Here is a 19012-nt window from a genome sequence, read left to right on the forward strand (position 1 = left end):
ACCTCCAAACAAAACAACACATTCTCTCTATCTCTTCATTACTAACACTACTAAACAACCACCAACTTCCAAAAATGGTTGGTCAGGTCTCCAACGAGCCCATCAACGGAACCTACAACCGGGCCAAAGAAATCAAACAGTTCGACGACACCAAATCCGGCGTCAAAGGCCTCGTCGACTCGGGCCCGACGAAGATCCCGAAGTTCTTCGTCCACCCGCCGGAGACCCTGCCGACGTCGCCACGACCGGACGCAGCCGTTGGGCTCGAGCTCCCCTCGATAGACTTCTCGGGGGCGGAGAGCGCGGGGGGCGAGAGGCGGAGGGAGGTGGTGGAGGAGATACGGAAGGCGGCGTCGACGTGGGGGTTCTTCCGGATGGTGAACCACGGGGTGCCGGTCGGCGCGATGGATGCGATGCTGGAAGCCACTAGAAGATTCCACGAGCAGGCGACGGAGGAGAAGAAAGGGTTGTACTCCGGTGATGCGAGGCTGAAGGTGAGGTTTACTAGTAACGTGCCGACGCGTGAGTCGGACGTCGGTTGCTGGAGGGATATCCTGACTTGTGTTTTTCAAGATGATAGTTTGGATCCTCAAATTCTTCCTCCAGTTTGCAGGTATATATAAAACCAAAATTCTCCTATTTAATTTGTTGTTTTATACATTCTTTTTATTACTAGCCAAACGCATGCAAGCAGCTTTCACCCACCAGTATTTGTTGATTTTATATCTTTTCTTTTGGAATGGCAAAAAAAAAAATTATTAATTTTTCAAAACAGATTACTAAGATTTTTAAAAATACCTTGAGAATGAGACATCAAATCAGAGCAAAAGCATACCTTACTCTGACAATCTAGATGTATATTTATGGACCTGTATGCTACCACAAATCAAGATTCTCTCATCTGATGTCTTCTTGATCGGCTTCTTTTACACATATTTTTTATTTTAGGTTTACACAATGAAAGTCTAGTTACTAGTTAAATATTTTGTTGGAAAATATATTTAGTGTACAGATTTTATTTTGTGACAAAAAGCTTTAAAATATTCACTATAACGGACAAACAAAAAATTATTAACCATGGTTGTCTTTTGGAATTTTTTGACCACTTCAATCTTTTACACCTATTTTTGTCACCTTAATTATTTTGTTTACGAGTGGGGTTTTTGTCACCTTATTTGAATTTTCTTCACAAACTATTTTGGGACCATATCATAGGACACTGAATAATTCTCCACGTATTATATCACGAACGCATAATTTTTCCACAGGTATACGTTGACCCACCTGGTCATCGTCACGTTGACCCACCTGGTCACCGTCTGCGGGTCCTCGTTTGTCTATGGGCCACCATTTCACTATTCCAATTATCAACCGTATCTGAAAAGACAAATCAGTCTCTAAAAAATGAATTTGACAATCCATTCATAAAATATCCAAGAAAGATTTCTAAAATTATTTGGGTAAAAGTCACATTTTTTTAATTTTCCAATTCCCACTCGAGAGGAACCAAAATTACAAAAAAAAAAAAAAAGAACTTGAATAAAGACAAACCAAAAAGACAAGTAGTCTTTTTTTTTTTTTTGGGAAACTAGGCCTAAGAATTTTTACTATTTATATACAAGAGGATATTGTTAGATTGGAATTCTTAATTGCAAATATCTCTCACGTCATCAGAAGTTCTGCAAAAAAATTCCAAGGTTAAACCTTTTCTAGATTGCTAACAGAATTAGAAATAAAATTCTTTTACTCTTCTAATAAATTAGTAAAATTCTGAGATGCAGAAAAGAGGCGCAAGAGTATGTGAAGCACATGATCAAACTGAGGGAGACAATGGCTGAGTTACTCTCAGAGGCATTAGGGTTAACCAGTGACTACCTTTCAAATATCGAGTGCATGAAAAGTGAAGCCATGGCATGCCTCTACTACCCATTTTGCCCCCAGCCAAACCTCACAATGGGCAACGCCCAACATTCAGACACAACTTTTCTAACAGTTCTGCTCCAAGATCATAAAATTGGTGGTCTCCGGATTCGGCACCAAAATCAATGGGTCGACGTCCCTCCGGTCCATGGAACCCTCATTGCCAACATCGGGGATCTTATGCAGGTTAGGACGCTACTATACACTACTCTAATTCAATCGATGACAAATGTTTTTAAGCATTATTCACTCATTTATCTTTTCTCTAATTCGTTGTTGTTTTTGTGCATTCTATCGATCTGTTCAGATAATCTCGAACGACAAGTTCAAGAGCGTGGAGCATAGAGTGCTGGCTCAACCAATAGGACCCAGGCTCTCAGTTGCGTGTTTCTTCCACCCCGGCACCAATGCGATTTCTAAGCCATTTGGACCCATAAAGGAGCTTCTATCGGAGAAGAATCCCCCTCTTTACAGGGAATTCCTGGTCCATGAATACGTTGCCTATTACAAGCTCAATTTTGGACTAATTGCCTCTGCCCTTGCGGATAAAAAAAAATAAAAAAATTGCCTCTGCCCTTCCTCACTATCGACTGTGAATTCATTGACTCCTATGGCTGGCTTGTGGTGTATTTGTATTTCCAGCTGAATAACAAAATAGTATATCATGCTCTATTGCTCTTCATAAGAGCTACAATTTGATGGTTGTTCCATTACCCGTGAGATATAATTTCACTATGGTTACTTGTATAAGAGCAGTGCAGAAGTATAATGAATAAATTGAAGACGAACACGAGCGTTTTCAAATTCTGGTTGTGTCCATAATTTGGCATTCTTTCCGTATGAAACAATCTCGGGTTTCTTCCCTTTCATATTGAAATGACCAGAACTGTAACCCGCAACATATATCATTACGCCACTACTATACTATTCTAGATGAATTTTCTCAGGGAGAGAATGTTTATAGAAAAGAAAAGAAATATTCGTAAGAATCCATCAAAGTAAAGACTAGTTTTATTTATATCAGGGTCCAATCTAAAAGATACATATCTCTTGCACAATACTTAGATTTCCCCCTAGAACAGAACAACTCCACAACTTTCATAGGCATAACACAACTCTACAACTTTCATAGGCATAACATGTCTTTAACATCAATATTACTGAACGCAAGAATACAGAACTCGGCCAGAGAAAATGTCTCAAAACACTCGAAAGACAGGCTCAATTGCATGGAACACATCCTTGTGAGTATCCCATGCATGCTTCTTTCAAGGGTTGATTTCTGTGTTCCTATGTACCTGTAAATCACAGCCTAAACCAATCAAGGACTTGGCTGCCATCAAGTCCTCGAGCCAAGTATTTGTCATCGTACTCACTAGGGGAGATAGCCCTGTATCGCGGTGGAGTGCCGTCTGCCAGAAGCTCGTTTATCGGCCCATAAACTTTATAATGGTTCTTTTCAGTTGGAAAGAGAAGACACGAACACGATATCCTTGGACCAACCGTTCCAGCAAGAACTCTATGCTCCACGCTCTTGAACTTGTCATTAGTAACTAGCTGCAAAAATTCAAAAATTCCAAAAAGAAAGGAGGTCAATTTGAAGTTGTGATAAGTCAGGGGATCTGTGTTTTTCAAGATTTACCTGCAGGAAATCGCCTATGTTAATGACAAAAGCACCCTCCATAGGGGTGACATTGACCCATTTATCCTTGTGAAGAACTTGGAGGCCACCAATGTTGTCTTGCAAAAGAATGGTGAGAAAAGAAGGATCGGAATGCCGGGTCAAACCCAGAGCCAAGTCGGGTTGGGGGCAAGGCGGGTAGTAGTGGCACACGAACCTGTGCCTTTCCATGCATTGAATGTCTTCAAGGTAGTCACTGTGGAGCCCAAGAGCCTCTGAAAGCAATTCAGATAATGCATATCTCAGCTTGGACAAGTAGCTCACGTACTCCACAAAAGCTTCCCTGCAATTCGTCCGGTTATTCCTTTAATTTCTTTCTTCTCTCAAAACTTGATATTTGTGGTCATGAGCTCTCAAAACTTGATATTTGTGGTCATGAGCTAATTGCAGACATTACAAACATATGAAGGCAACTATATATATGTTATTCAGGCTACTCAATTTGCATTATAAGTGGGGCGGTGCGTGCCAAGATTCTTGAGCATCGGTCTGATGCTTAATTCGGGCGAAACCAATTCTCAAGGTGTGGCGGGCGGTGTGTGCAGGGCCAGGTAGCTAGCGCTATTCCGCACCTTTGCCCAAACATGTTAAGCTCAGTTTGGCTCGTTTGTAACCCAACATGATTGATTCTAGAGTCTTTTTCAATAAGAGAACACAGTAAAAGAACCGATAAACAGGGCAGATAATATTCACATCCCACCCTACTTGTAAAGCAGATAAATCAAACTCAGTAAGAGTAATTTTGGGTATCAAATAATCAATTTGAAGCGCGTGCAAGCTTACTCAGATATTCGGTTATTTTTAAAATAAAAAAAAAATCAATTTGAAGTGAAGAAATGAAATATATATACCTGCAAGCTAGAGGCAAGGATAGAGGGTCAGTAATGGCCTTATCAAAATCAATAGCAAGAGTATCCCTCCAATGAGCAGTCTGGTTGACGTGCAAAGCCGAAGTGGAGTAATACTTGACCTTATTGTCTCTCGAGTAAAACTCCTTCTTCACCTCACCCGGCTGCTCATGGAACCTCTTGATACCCTCCAGCAACCCGCTCATCACGCTCAACGGCACCCCGTGGTTCACCACCTGGAAGAACCCCCACGTCTCCGCCGCCTCGCGAATCTCCGCCACGACCTCCGCCCTCCGTCCGCCGTCGAGGCTGATCACGGGGACCTGGAGCTCTTCCGTGCATACGTCGGACGGGGCGGGGCGGCTCCCGGGTGGCTGGATGAAGATGCTGGGGAGCTTGGCGACGCCGGAGTCGATGAGGCCTTTGACACCGGTTTTGGACTCGTCGAAGGCGATGGCTTCTTGGGCCCTGTTGGGAATAGCGGACTGGTTGGTCATGACTTCGGCCATTTTAGTAGTACGAGCAGTAGCTAGTGGGTATTACCGCACGTAAAATAGAGGATGAGAGAGAGAGAGAGGAATTGGGTGTTGGGAATTGTACGAACGTTTGGGTAGTTTATATAAGCGTACTGTATGGCTGGTTTTCGGGAGTCATTTGGACGGGTAATGAAAAATAATGAGCATGCGATGCCCGTTGAAGGGTTGTTAAATGGAGGTGGTGGAGAAATTTTTGGTTGAAAAATAATGAGCATGCGATGCACGTTAAAGGGTTGTTAAAGAGTGGTGCTATTTGCACCAATCATTCCATAACGACGGTATACTGACGGCCGTGCACGGCCGTTTCCGGCCACCGGACGGCCGATCCGAGCCGTTCAAAAATTTAAAAAAAAAAAACCGAGGGGCCCTACGCGGGATATACACGAAAAATAGGGTGTTTAGATCAAGCACCCTACACACATCGGATGCCGTTGATTCCCGCGGAGGGCCCCTCAGTTTTTTTTAAAAAAATTTTTGGACGGCCGATCCGGTGGCCGTACGATTTTCCTACATTTTTGGTCGGTACATATAGGATTTCCGGTTGTTAAATGGAGGTGGTGGAGAAATTTTTGGTTGCCAAGCACGTACAATATGATGGTATGTGTATCTCAGGCGCCTACTGTCGAAGCAGGCCCGGCGAAATCGCCAGTATTTAAGAACCAATCTCGGTCCAGATAACAAAGGATCAAAAGATCCACAACTCAAATCCTAAAAACTAAGCACCACTGAAAACTGCAGGCAAACAATAACAATAACAACTATAAAGCAAACTGCTCTAAGACCAGCTTTCTTCCATTCGAACTGTTGTGCAGCCAAACCAACACCACTGGACCACCACCAACCCTTGTTACACCACCGAACTACCATCTGCTCCCAAACAAACACCAAAAAACCACCATCAATAGACCATTCCTTAATAGGCGCCGGATTATTCGCCCACCACCCGCCGGATCTGGGGGAGACCCAGACCAGAAACCCATCGGATCCGGGGGACACCCAGACCGGTAACACAATCGGACAAGCCGAGAGACCCGAATAAACCGGTAAAAGAAACAGAAAAAAGAAAGAAAAAACTACTCTACCCACCTACCTCTGGGTCCTCGCCGTTATTCGCAACCCACCATCTACGCCTTCTGAACCGTCAGGCCCGCCACCAAATCTTGAGGTTGAGGAGGAGCCCGGACAAACCAGACTCCCAGGCCGCTGGCCGGAGTCAAGAAGCAAACTCAGCATCACTCGAACCAAAAACTAAAATTGGAGGAAAGTTGAAAAACCAACCCAGAGAAAGGGGGGGGGGGGGGGGGGGGGGGGGGGGGGGGCCAAGGGGAGGGGGAGCTTCGAGGGGAGGGAGAGAGGAGGGGCCCACTTCCTCGGAGAAACCAAATCTGGAACGGGGGAACGGGGGGGTGGGGTTTGCTCAAGGAAAAGTAGAAAGAGAGAGAGAGAGAGAGATATGGGAATCAGTTGCAATAATTTTTACTTACAACAATTTTTACTTATGTGTCACTTAATTTAACTTAATTGTTCTTTTTGAGAGTTTGTGTCACTTTTCAATTGATTATATTTTATAATTTATAATGTTCTATGTGATTATAGAACTAATTGAGATCTATCAAACAAGATCCTTATTCGATATAAAATTCATTACAGATTTACAAATATAACTCATTTTTTAGCCAATTAGAATAGAACGAAAGACAATTAAATCCAGACGAAGAGAATATTACTTATGTGGAAAGAGAGTGAGAGAATCAGAATCAACTGACCAGTTCCACTAACACTTATTTTACTTTTAGAAAAGTGTACGTTTTGTCCTTATTTATACGGAGTATTTTTTTTCACGTTTGTTAATTTTGTAACAAGTTTTTGTGAATTATTGATTCATTGCAACGAGATGAATCAGAAAAGTAATGTTTTTTATTTTTACCCAAATATTTTGACAAATAACCATTTTAAGTGGTTAACAGTTACAAAAGTAGTTTTTAATTTAGGTTTCGTTTTTTTTTTTTTTTACAAATTGTAATTTATGCAATCCTTTTTTTTGGTGATTCGTACTTTCCTTTTCTTATTTGTGTATTAGAGCAATCCCTATTGTAATAAACAAATGGGTGTACATAAGCAAATTTAACAACAATACTCAAAAAACACCTCATATTGTAATAAACAAAATTACAAGTTTTTTAGCAAATAATTAACCAAATTCCACACATTCCATAACCAAACTTAACAACTTTTACCAATAACCCAAATGCAATAACCAAACTTAAAAAACACCACATTGTAATAAGCAAAGTTACAAGTCTTTTAGCAAATAACCAAATTTCGTAACCAAACTTAACAACTTTTACTAATAATCAAACTCAATAACTCAAAAACATCCTACATTGGAATCGTATCATCGAGACAAATAATTTGGTGTGGTTAGGTGCATAATTGAAACTCGTTTGTGATTGGACAAATGTGCATTGTGTATTGTGGGGATTTTTTTGGTTAGAGATGCAAAAATAATCAACATGGAAGTAGATGTTGAGGTTGTTAAGTTTAATTATGGACTAAATGGATAATCAAATGCTAACGGGGCACATTTTTGTTATTAATTTTGATTATTACCATTGCGGATGCTCTTAGTACTATAAAATTAGTTTATGTGTAAAAGATGATCCAATAGAAGGATGAGAGTGTATTACATGAATAATGACCAACCAAATGCAAATAATAGAAATGACAACAAATTAGATCACCAAAGAGGCCTTTGTCCCATGAAATCAAAGGTGCACTTAGATCGATGTCAGAAGAAATAAAGTCAAAAGTTCAACTTCGTTTACAAGGTCTTAATCTAAATATTCTAATAATACTGAATTATATTCACCTATAAAAAAAATCAAATCAATAAGTATATTTTTGAATGTGGATCAATAATTACTTGTATTTACGTCACACTATTTCCTTGAGATCAATACCGCAAACTTAGACTCAAGACAATTTTGTCGTAGATGTAGAACGACGGTATCACATAAAATCGAAAAACTAAAATTTGCTCGTTGAAAAAAGAACAAACTTGTTTATGCTGTTTTCTTTTCATTGAAGAATATCTCCTTTCTTTCTTTTTTTTTCTTTTTTTTTCGCTTTTTTAAACCCACTGTCTTCAGAAAACATAATTTTTTTCCCTCCCACATATCTTTTGCCTAGTCATCCAAAGTATATTATAAAATCCATATTTTTTTTTCCTATTTATTTATCCGATGTTGGACTCTTTCGCACATGTTCCTAACAGTTTCCTTCGTCAATTTTTAAGATTTAAAAAATGGATTATCTAGGCGCACTGTGTGATCTGTTGGAGATCTTGATTATCATTTTGTTTCTGTTTCAGGATGGTGCATTTTTAGCCAGATGCATGCATCTGTTTTTAAATTAAGAAGATAATGGCCGTGTGCACCCACTACCGAGAATCGACAATTTTGGCACTATGCCCCAAGCAACTTTACGTATATTTTCGGCTTGCAAAATGTGTCAGGGTCACAAAGGCATTTTCCTCAATAATTCAGGTGTCGAGGTTTGCTTATGATGTACTCCAGGGATCACTCATGCACATAATACATATAAAAAAATATAAAAAAAAACTCTCTTTGTATATATATAGACACACATAAAAATAAAATAAAAACTCACTCCGTGCAGCCACTCGGGCTCCCTCTCCCTCTCACTCGACCTCACCCTCTCAAGCTCACATTGCTACCACACTCACTCTGTCTCTATGCACTCATACGTATAAAGAGAGAAAGCAGAAGAAACAAACACAGACTTAAAATAACGCATGAAACTAGCTGGGTTGGCTGCCGACACTCGGGGAGTTATCCCCCGTGTTTGGTACATCATGCTGGAAAACCAACAACTTACGTATATATCTCGATTTATTTTGGGAGACCAATCCCATTGCCCGTTTGCGAGGGTCCCAATTAACACGGGATCACGAGATCACTCACCACGATTAACTGGGGAGGCATGATTGGAGGTCACCTATACGCATTATTAATTAACTTTGCTGTTTAGAGTCTTTTGATAATGATCGTTGGCAAGCATTAATTTGCTTAAAAGTTTCCTTAATTTGTGGAAAGTTGGAACGATTATATTAGGACTGTTTATGAGGTCACTGATATTGTATCAATTAAGTAGTAAGTTAGAGTACTTAATTGTTACGTAAAATCTTACCAACTTCCAAATATGAAAGGGGAAGCAGAGGAACCAAATGCTTCCGGCCTCAGATTTTGGAACAAATTTGGAGCCCCACTTCGATATAAGTATTTGAGATTCCATAGTAACGTTTCTCTCTTACAATTAATTGTATACTTTTAGGTTAAATTTTTGTAACTTTTAGTAATTTTATTGTACTTTTAAAATAAATTTTTGAAGATGCAGGGAGCCCCAATATTTCATATTTGGAGTTCGCTTCCGAGCCGGCTCTGTATGCATATATGCAATCAAATTTATGTTATTATCGGTCCAAATGATTTTTGAAACCAGCTTTATTTGGGATGATTGGAAACAAAACTTCGGTTCATGGCGTTATGATCGCTAACAAAAAGGGGGAGGGGGAAATTAAAAGAAGTAATAGCATATTTGAATTTGTTGAGAGGACTACTTTTTCTTCGTATATATACATTTGTTAAAAGGTATTAAAATTCTATGAGGTACTTTGGACTCTGTTAAAAAATCTTCTGCTCAGACATTTTAGATTGTGAAGTCTTATGTATACATAGCACATAATTACATAGTGGGATATTAATCGATTGTATCGGTTTCGCTAGTTACTTTTTCTTGATTGTAAATCATTTTTATCCGACCTGGTTAGATGGGGCGTTTTCACAAAGCTAGAAATTGTGGACAATTTATCTTTTTTGTTTTGTCTTTATTCAAAAAAATAAAGTCGCTTTAGTTCATTCTGCACCATTTTTGTACAGATGGAATTCATTAGCATTCCCTTAATTTTCTTTATGAGCCAGCCGCCATGCACGTTGACGTATACACCTCATTCTTAACAAGGCAGAGAAGCCCATTGCCGCCTTCTTCGACTGCCTTACTGCCTTAGCCGGAAGCCATTGCTGCCGGAGATGGTTTTCTCGTAATTAGTATGTGTTCAAAAATGAAGTACAGTACATCTAGTTCATATTTATTCGTGATTGTTCTTGTTGCGCGTTCTTCTTTTTCAACATATCTCCCTACATCAAATTAGGTGTCAACATAGTTGAAATGTGATTGTTTCTCTTCGACCTCTTCCAAGTAATTCCCCCTTTTCTCTAATGAATTAATTCTCTTCTTAATTTGTTGATAAAAATTTAAAAAGAAGAAGAAGAAGAAATACAACTTCTTATTAAATTACTTAATTTAAGTAGCGGTTCAGGTTACAAGAAGTAATAAGTTGGAGCCGCTAGATCCATCTCCGGTACAATACAATACAACACAAGATTCTCCAACGAAAATTATACACCTTAATAATAAGTCTCACACTTAACATAAAAACTCAGAATTCAGCATAGAATACTTGAGACAAAGCCCATTCAGCAAATCAGAGTTTGAAATGAGAAAGTGCTGCATCGCCGTAAAGCCTTTTAGACAAGTATATTTCGTAGAATTCGGGGATAGTAATATCCCGGTATAGCGGTGGATTGCTGTCCGACAAGAGCTCCTTTATCGGCCCGTAGATTTTGTTGTAGTTCTTCTTGCTCGGGGCGAGAAGACACGCCATCGATATCCTCGGACCAACCTTCTTAGCCAGCACCCTGTGCTCCACGCTTCTGTACTTCTCATTGGTCACAAGCTGTGGAAATAAGGTTCTAGATTAGTACGTGAAATTCGCAAGTTTCGAACTAGTTGGGGGCAGGCATAGATCTATCTGTGTACCCATTTCTCGGTGTCAAAATGTGAAAATCTCTGAATTAATATTCGTGAATGTGCATGTTTTGATATTCGTACGTAAAATGTATATTGAAATTCAAACTTATTTGGTATCGGTAAAAATTGATTGAAAAAAATGATCACCTGCATGAAATCACCAAGATTGATGACAAAAGCACCTTCCTTAGGGGGCACATTGACCCATTTGTCTTGATGAAGAACTTGGAGGCCGCCAATGCTGTCTTGCAACAAAATGGTGAGAAAAGTAGCATCTGTGTGGCTTGTGCTGCCGATAGTCAGTTCTGGCTGAGGGCAAGGTGGGTGGTAATGGCTAATCAATCTCTGGGTCTCCATGCACTCGAGTCTTGCAAGGTAGTCGCTGTCCAGACCCAAAGCCTCCGAGAGCAGTTCAGAGAGCATGTTTCTCACCTTCACCGTGTATCCCACATACTCCACGTAAACATCCCTATACAATTCAACAAGTCGGGCCAAAGTTTCTTTAATTGTCTAAACGGTTGAAAGCTAACAATAATACAAATTTTCGAGACGTGTCATTTGGCCTCTTCGCATACATCAACTAAAAGTCCAAATAGCGAAAACAATTTTTTGCCAGAGTAGTATTTAATTAACCACTCCACGTTTATAATTCTAATTCATTACGAAAACCAATGTTCATTTTCAAAATGTTTTCGGATGGAGAAAGTGCATCATTCTGGGTTTTTTTTTTGATGAATCAAGCTTTCGGACGGAGAAAGTGCGTCATTCTGGTATAGACTGTTCCAAAACTTCTGAACGAATATTGCACTTCCATCCTCAAATTTTGATCAATATTCATGGACACTCATACTTCTTAAGTTCTTGCGAAAGGTGGTTTTCGTGCAAATGACCTATTCACGAGCAGCTCGAGGTTCAGAACGTACGTTAAGGGCTCGGATCATTTAATAAAAGAGCCCTACTCGAATAGAATTTTCGGCTCGTTTATTAATCAAGTCGAACTGGAGTTAGTCGTAGATTCAAATCGAGATTTCATACTATCTTTCTCTGTTGTCTTAAGATTCAAATCGAGCCTTTTTTTCAGCATCAATTCAGGGCTGCAAATGAACCAAGGTGCTCGTGGCTTGGCTCGTTAAGGTTCGGCAAGGCTCAGGCCGACTCGTTAAGTAATCAAGCTGAGCTCGGGCTCAAGCTCGAGTTTTGGGCTCTTTTATTAAACGAGCCGAGCCTGACACTCAAAACCTCAACTCGGCTCGTTTAAAGATACTCGTTAAGTAAATTAATCAGGTTCGATTTGTTTGCAATGAGCCAAGCTCGAGCAGTACAAATTAAGCTCGGTTTGGCTCGCCTTGTTTACACCCCTTGGCATCATGCATACCTGCAAACGTCAGGCAACCCTCGAGGATCCGGAACGCTATCTTCAAATTCGACAGAGAGAGTATCCCTCCAGTGAGCACTCTGGAACGAGTGAAGCGACCCCGTGGAGTAAAACTTCACCCTCTGGGAATCATCACGCGAGTAAAACTCCTTCTTCACCTCACTCGGCTGCTCGTTAAACCGCCGCACGGTCTCCAACACCCCGTTCATCACGCTCAACGGCACCCCATGGTTCACGATCTGGAAAAACCCCCACGCGCCCGCCGCCTCCCGAATCTCCTCCACCACCTCCGCCCGCCGTCCGCCCCCGCTCTCGACGCCGTCGAGGCTGATCACCGGGACCTGGAGGCCGGGGGCGGCGTCGGTCGAGGGGTCGGGGAGGAATTCCGGCGGCTGGACGAAGAGGGCGGGGATGGTGTCGACGCCGGCGTCGATGAGGCCTTTGACGCCGGTTTTGGTTTGGTCGAAGGCGATGGCTTCCTTGGCTTTGTCGGAGAAAGCGGATTGGCTGGGCATTACTTGGGCCATGTGGGTGAGTGTGTAGTGGATTATTAATTGAATGAGTAAAGATTTCAGAATTGTTGTGTTTATTATATAGTAGTGAGGAATGTAGTGATCATTTTTGTTGGAGTTATCGGGTATTATAATAAGCACGCGCGATGCATGCTACATTATTGATCTTATTATTGGCTTTTTTTTCTTTTTTTTCTTCCTTTTTTCCTAATTAATGCCAGATAGATCAAGAAGGAGACGGTCCAAATCGGGTTCACAAGCCATTGGCGCCCAAAAACCTGGATGCCGGATCTCAGCAACACTTGGACAGCACCCAAAATGGAGAAAAGTCGAACAGGGACGGAGAGGAGAGGGAGAGGACCCCGAGGAGGGGAATAGGGGAGGTGAAAAAAAAATGGAAAAGATAGGTTACGTGAAAAGAAACATGAAACTGTCCATGACGGAACCTGCGTATACAAAAACATGCAATTTTTTATTTCACCGATATAGCGGTGTGTAACGGTGTTGAGCTTTGCTCTAACTTAACGAGATAGATCATGCAGTACTAATGACGGTTGAACTAATATTTCAAACATTAGTGAGGTGCACGCAAGTTAATTCCATCACTTTTTAGTCTCATTATGATAAGAAAAAACTATACATGATGGGGTTCAGGTTATACAAATCATTGAGCTAGCTCTCTGGTACTAGACCAACAACAGAGGTGGTCGAATAGGTATTTAGAAATTTAAAATTATGGGGCAAGACTTATTTTAATGATCGATCTACTCCTATAACCCACCTAACTCCGAATAATATAATGGCCAGTGGTTGGAGTCATGGCGTCCTCATAATTCACTCACTCTGTGTTGTGACTTGTGTTAATAATAAGACCTCTTAAAACGTGTTCCATCTGATTACAAATTTTAGATGTCATTTGACATCTCATCTCTCTCATGTTAAACTTGACATGTGATGCCAAGAAATTACTTTACTCAAAAACTTCCTAAGATAATAACTTTGACATGTTGGTTGAGAGTAATAAGTACTTTGAAGATGTCAAACTGCCACGTAAGCTTTTAAAAAAATTTGACATCCTTAAATTTGAAGGCAAAGTTGGAGATTCTTTAGTCGACTCATTTGGCAGTATACCGAATCATAAAGGAAAGTGGTAGAAAACATGACAATAAAACATTATAGTAGTGTCCATGAAACAAAAATGAATGGCTCAAATTCACAGTGCAATGAATCTAAGCCATTCAATTTTGTTCCATGGACATTTTCACGTTTTCTTGTCATGGACCCTATTATCAAACCTCAATCATAAATAGAAAATTCTTTCAGGATTGTTCCATTTACAAAATTACTGTAAATACTATTAGTAACTTCTATCAATCTGTCCAAATTATTGCTCGAAATATTATGCGGTAAGATGTCAAAATCATTTGAAAAAGACAGTAGTACTATTGAATGATTGATAAGAACAATTTCCTAAAAACATCTGGGTCCATAATCTAAGTAGTGTCATTTACGTTATATATATATATGAGTCTTCTTCTTATAAGGATCTTCTTATAAGGATCTTCTTATTTTAATAAAATGCGGATCTTCCTTTTCCGATCAAATTTCAATGATCTGAGCCGCTCAATGTGTTCACAACGTGATTTTAAGAGTACCCGCTTGGAATCAGCAAAAAAAAAGTCCGGAAAGGGCTTCATCCGAACAGTTTTTGTTTGTTTTTTATCGAACGGTTCAAATAAAAACTGCTCAAATCAAGCCCTTCCCAGATATTTTTTTTTCTGATTTCTCGCTGGTACCCTTAAAATCACGTTCTGAACACATTGAGCGGCTCGGATCATCGAAATCCGATCAGAAAAAGCGAGAAATGAGAAGGTTCGCATATAAAATCCTCATTTTAAGGTTCTTACATGAAAATTTCTAAATGACTGAATTGTTAAGTCGCAAGGCTTTTCTTCCCTTGTTTCTATTTCAACTGGTGCATGTGAGTCATATTTCTTTCTTTTCTTTTCTTTTCTTTTCTTTTTTTGAATGGGTTCTAATTGTTCATTCAGAGAAAATGGAGACTTATTAATACTCCAGAGTACGATGCGATATTTTCACGGATGACTCGTCTTTAATAGGGTACTTAATTAATCACAGATGACTCACCTTTATAGGATAGTTAAAGAGATCGACAAGGAGCAGCACACCTAATTTGCATCGTAATTATTCATTTTTCGTCACTTAATATAATGCGACAAAGTCTGGAAACCTAATTACCCCGCAAACAAAATCCTCCTGCTAGTCTTTCAATTTTTTTTTTTTATTTTTTTTGGTGAACTCCTACCAGACTAGACTATAAACCTCCAGGCATAGCTGGGGCTCCATTTGTTAAAGCCCGCCAACCTACCAGCAAGGTCAAAGCCAGCCTCGGAGCTTCGGTAATCAGATTTCACATTTCGATTTTTTCAGTTCAGTTCCAGTCCAAAATGTACTAAAAAAAACAGACCCAAAATCACATTTTCATTAAAACTCCATCCAAACCAAGCCTTAGGGGGGTCAATTACATGTTTTACGGACGGTCTTCCAGATTTTCTGCCCTAACTAGGTGTTCATAATTCATGGCCATTGATTCGCAAAATCGTCATATGAAACGTTTCTAATAATAGCCTAGAGCTATCCGCTGATGGGTTGAAAGTTGAAAATAAGACGCAAAAGAGCAGACAAATACAAATCGACCGAAGTGCAAGAGAGGAGTGTGCCAAAAAAAAATTAGTGGAGTACATGAATCACAGAGCGACAAAGGAAGGCCGAGTCCCTGCAGTGAGCAGATCTCCCTGCAATTTGTAGCCCATAAAAAACGACATCGTTTGGGGTAAGTTGGGAATGCTTCTCACTCCTCCCCTTCTCTCTCTCTCCCTCTCCGACCCCTTTGGCGTTTTCTTTGTTTTCTTCTCTATTTTCTCTTTATCTATTGCACCCAGTCCCACTCACACTCTCTCTCTCTCTCTCTCTCTCTCTCTCTCTCTCTCTCTCTCGTCTTTCTTGTTTTCTAACGCTGATGGAATAGTTCATTATTAAAACAAAATTCATTCACATGATCTCTGATCTATGTTTGTCATCATGCAAAAGGATTTTACCAAGGAAATTCATTTTTAAATCAGTTCTTAGTCTTGTGTTCGATTCTAGAATTATCCTCTGATGGAGTACTCAATTCGATTCTTGTAAATCTAACAGAAGAGACAGAACCAATACTATGTCTTGTGCTCTTTAATAACTTTAATCAACTAGTTTAGGAACCTGAATAAAAAAAACGATGGGTCCTTTTTAGGATACTTGATCGAATTCAGACAAATCCCCTATAATTTGTTCAATCAATTAGCAAACCAGAATGAATGACAAGAACCCATAAAAATCAAATCAAGTATCAAGTCCAGCACAGAGATGAGAGATCAAACCCTTTCTGTTTTGGGGCGAAATGCCCCATGCTAATGATGCTTCTTTTATTTGCATATTAACATTCACACTAATGATGCTTCTCTTTTTCACCAGTTGAGAAGCACTAAGGAGTTCCCAGCCATAGCAGCTCCGTTGTTTTTTGATTTTTGCTTCCTTGTGCAGTCAATTCATTCCTGCAATATATCCCTTTGCGATCGTGGCAGGATTCATCAAGCATATTATTGGGCAAAGTTTGCAGCGTCTTCCAAAATCTATTCTGAAGCTGATACATCTTATCCATTTAACAACGGATGAGTTCTCGATGATTCTTTTGCTTTGGAAGTTTGTATCTTTTAGGCATGCTTGATGTATTTTCCTCTTGTATCTTTTGTTGGACTTTGAGATGTAATAACTCTTTATTTATCTATGATGTTTTTCTTTGTTGTCAAAAAAAAAAAAAGAATTCTTCAAAGCTCATATCTTCTTTCATATCTTATCACCGGTTTACCGGATTGTTCTGGTTCCTCTTTGGGTAATGTTGCTGCTCATGCGCTTCTTGGAGATAGAAAAAAAATGAACTTATTGGAGTTGAAGGGTGAGGACTGAGGTGGAGGAAAAAAAGTTGAAGAAAAAAACAAAGAAAACGCCGAAGGGTATTGTAGAGAGAGAAGGGAAGAGTGAGACAACATTCCCAACTTACCCCAAACGACGATGTTTTTTAGGGGCTGCAAGTTGCAGCGAGATCTGCTCACTGCAAGGACTCGGCCTCCGCAATGAAGTTGGTACAAATTCAAGAGCTCGGGATTCGCAATATGTTTGTATTGTAATGACTATTTTCATAGTGGATCATTGATTTGTCCGTGCACAATAAGTTGATGCGGGCGAACAACATAAATTCTACGTGAATAGAAATAACTGACATATAACGTAATTCGGAAGCTGCATTCCGAATCTTTTACTTCAATTTTTAATAGCATCACTTTTCCGATAATCTAAGCTGCCACAAACAAGTAATTTTATGTAAAAAAAATGGTACACCAGATTATGAGGTTTTTTACTCCATGATAAGGGATTAAGGGTCAGTGTCAAGACAGGTCGAAAAATTCATGACCTAACCAAATCACTTTCCTGGACCTGTCTCTCCCAGGCTTGTTTGTTTCTGAAGACTAAGGTCAAATTGGTCTAAAAAAGCATAAAAACCAGTAAAAGACAGAAAGTAAAGATATCAATATTCCCAGTCTCAAAAGCTACAGGACTTTAAGAAGCCGATCCCTGCTTAATGCGAGCTCTTTTCATTTCTATAAAGGTATGAAGCATGAGTTCGAATCTTCTCATATTCAATCCGATTACATGTCTGTATGTGCAAAACTAAAACTTTATACCAACCTCCCTGAAATCGAATAAAATCAAATGATTACGTGTCTGTATGTGCAAAACTAAAACTTTATACCAACCTCCCTGAAATCGAATAAAATCAAATGATCCGTGTGTAGGTTCCAAGCATCGGTAAGCAGTCGCGTTTCTTGTTATGACAGTGACAGTATTCAGTGAAGCCTATCCAGAATATATCATCATCACTTTTGATCATCACCAGGACTCATTGTCAATCAAGTTAAATTCCAAATGGATGAGTTCTTGCTTTTCACCAATGTGATTGGCTTTTGACCATGTGAACAATCACATTGGAACAATTCCCATTGCCCACGGCCTCTTAAGCAACACAGGTAATTCTGGTATATAATAAAACTAGTAAACTTGTATCAGATTGCACACGATACTTATAATATCAGAATCCATCACGCCCCCCGAAACATTCATTACAGGGACACATCCAGTATTATAACTACAAACTACTTTGTTTTTCCTACAAACATGATCCAGTTGCGTGCATGAAAACAACTGCAAACTCTACGATACAAAATTTGTCATTCATGCCTATTAAAAATTTCGAGTTAGGAGAATTCCTCCACCATGAGAGAGAGAGAGAGAGAGAGAGAGAGAGAGAGAGAGAGAGAGAGCGAGCGCTAAACCCAAGAACTCAATGTTGTAAACCATACTTGCTATGAGAGATGTGTGCACCCTCCTGACGAACCTAATCATGTCTGCAGAATTAGATTGGCATCCCCTCCTCCAAAACTTTGAAGTATCTAACTAATCAACCACCTAAAGAAATCATATTCAGGCAATTGGACTAACTCTTGAATCTTATACAAGAGACATTCCAGAAAAATAGTTTGAGTTTGCTATACCCTTTTTCATGGTGGGTTGGAATCTAAATCACCATTGGAGGATCTAAGAAACAGACTCATGTTAAGATTGGGAATGGATTCGAGCTTCAATACAAAATCAGGAATAATGTAAAATGTCATTCTAGGTCCTCATAATATCATCATGTGGTACAGTTATAGGAAAATGATTCCTAATTACCTATAGAATCCGTAATCACATTTCCATACGTAACAATCATATCATCTGCCCAAAACTAGAGAGGTTTCTGCTAGCGCTAGACCTCAGATAGTAAGGCCTTTAGTTACTTACCTTGTGTCATTATAAGTTACTTTTTTTTTTCGTCGGTGTCCCAGTTGTGTGGACGTATATACATACGATCTCCTAAAAATGATATTTCCCAGACACAATCTACCTAACTGTCCCTTACATGGGAAAAAGGCGACACAAGACCAAGACATATTAAGAAGGGTCTCTTTCCATTTGGTTTTGCATTCAGAAAAGGTTAGGAGGGTATCTAACTATCTTGGCCTTTTGCCCTGCCACTTGTTTCTCTTCCATCTCCCTCAATTTAGGCATCTTGTTCTCTTTTTGGACCTATATAAACC

At 39.7% G+C, this 19012-nt stretch overlaps 2 protein-coding genes across 2 annotated transcripts; one reads left to right on the top strand and one right to left on the bottom strand.

Annotated features, from left to right (window-relative positions):
* LOC131313051 (1-aminocyclopropane-1-carboxylate oxidase homolog 1-like) lies at positions 1-3434 on the top strand. The gene is made up of 3 exons (XM_058341112.1): positions 1-613; positions 1782-2106; positions 2228-3434. The coding sequence occupies exons 1-3, from the start codon at positions 75-77 to the stop codon at positions 2477-2479; spliced, it is 1116 nt and encodes a 371-aa protein (XP_058197095.1). The 5' UTR covers positions 1-74; the 3' UTR covers positions 2480-3434.
* Positions 2916-12855, bottom strand: LOC131313185 (uncharacterized). Its single transcript, XM_058341352.1, has 8 exons — positions 12250-12855; positions 11022-11343; positions 10561-10800; positions 6076-6233; positions 5702-5937; positions 4453-4978; positions 3563-3884; positions 2916-3477 (listed from the first exon to the last, which is right to left on the bottom strand). Exons 1-8 carry the CDS (start codon positions 12774-12776, stop codon positions 3226-3228), a joined length of 2583 nt encoding a protein of 860 aa, XP_058197335.1. The 5' UTR covers positions 12777-12855; the 3' UTR covers positions 2916-3225.
* Positions 12856-19012: the final 6157 nt, after the last annotated feature.

This window comes from Rhododendron vialii, chromosome 13a, assembly GCF_030253575.1.
Source record: "Rhododendron vialii isolate Sample 1 chromosome 13a, ASM3025357v1".
Lineage (NCBI taxonomy): Eukaryota > Viridiplantae > Streptophyta > Magnoliopsida > Ericales > Ericaceae > Rhododendron > Rhododendron vialii.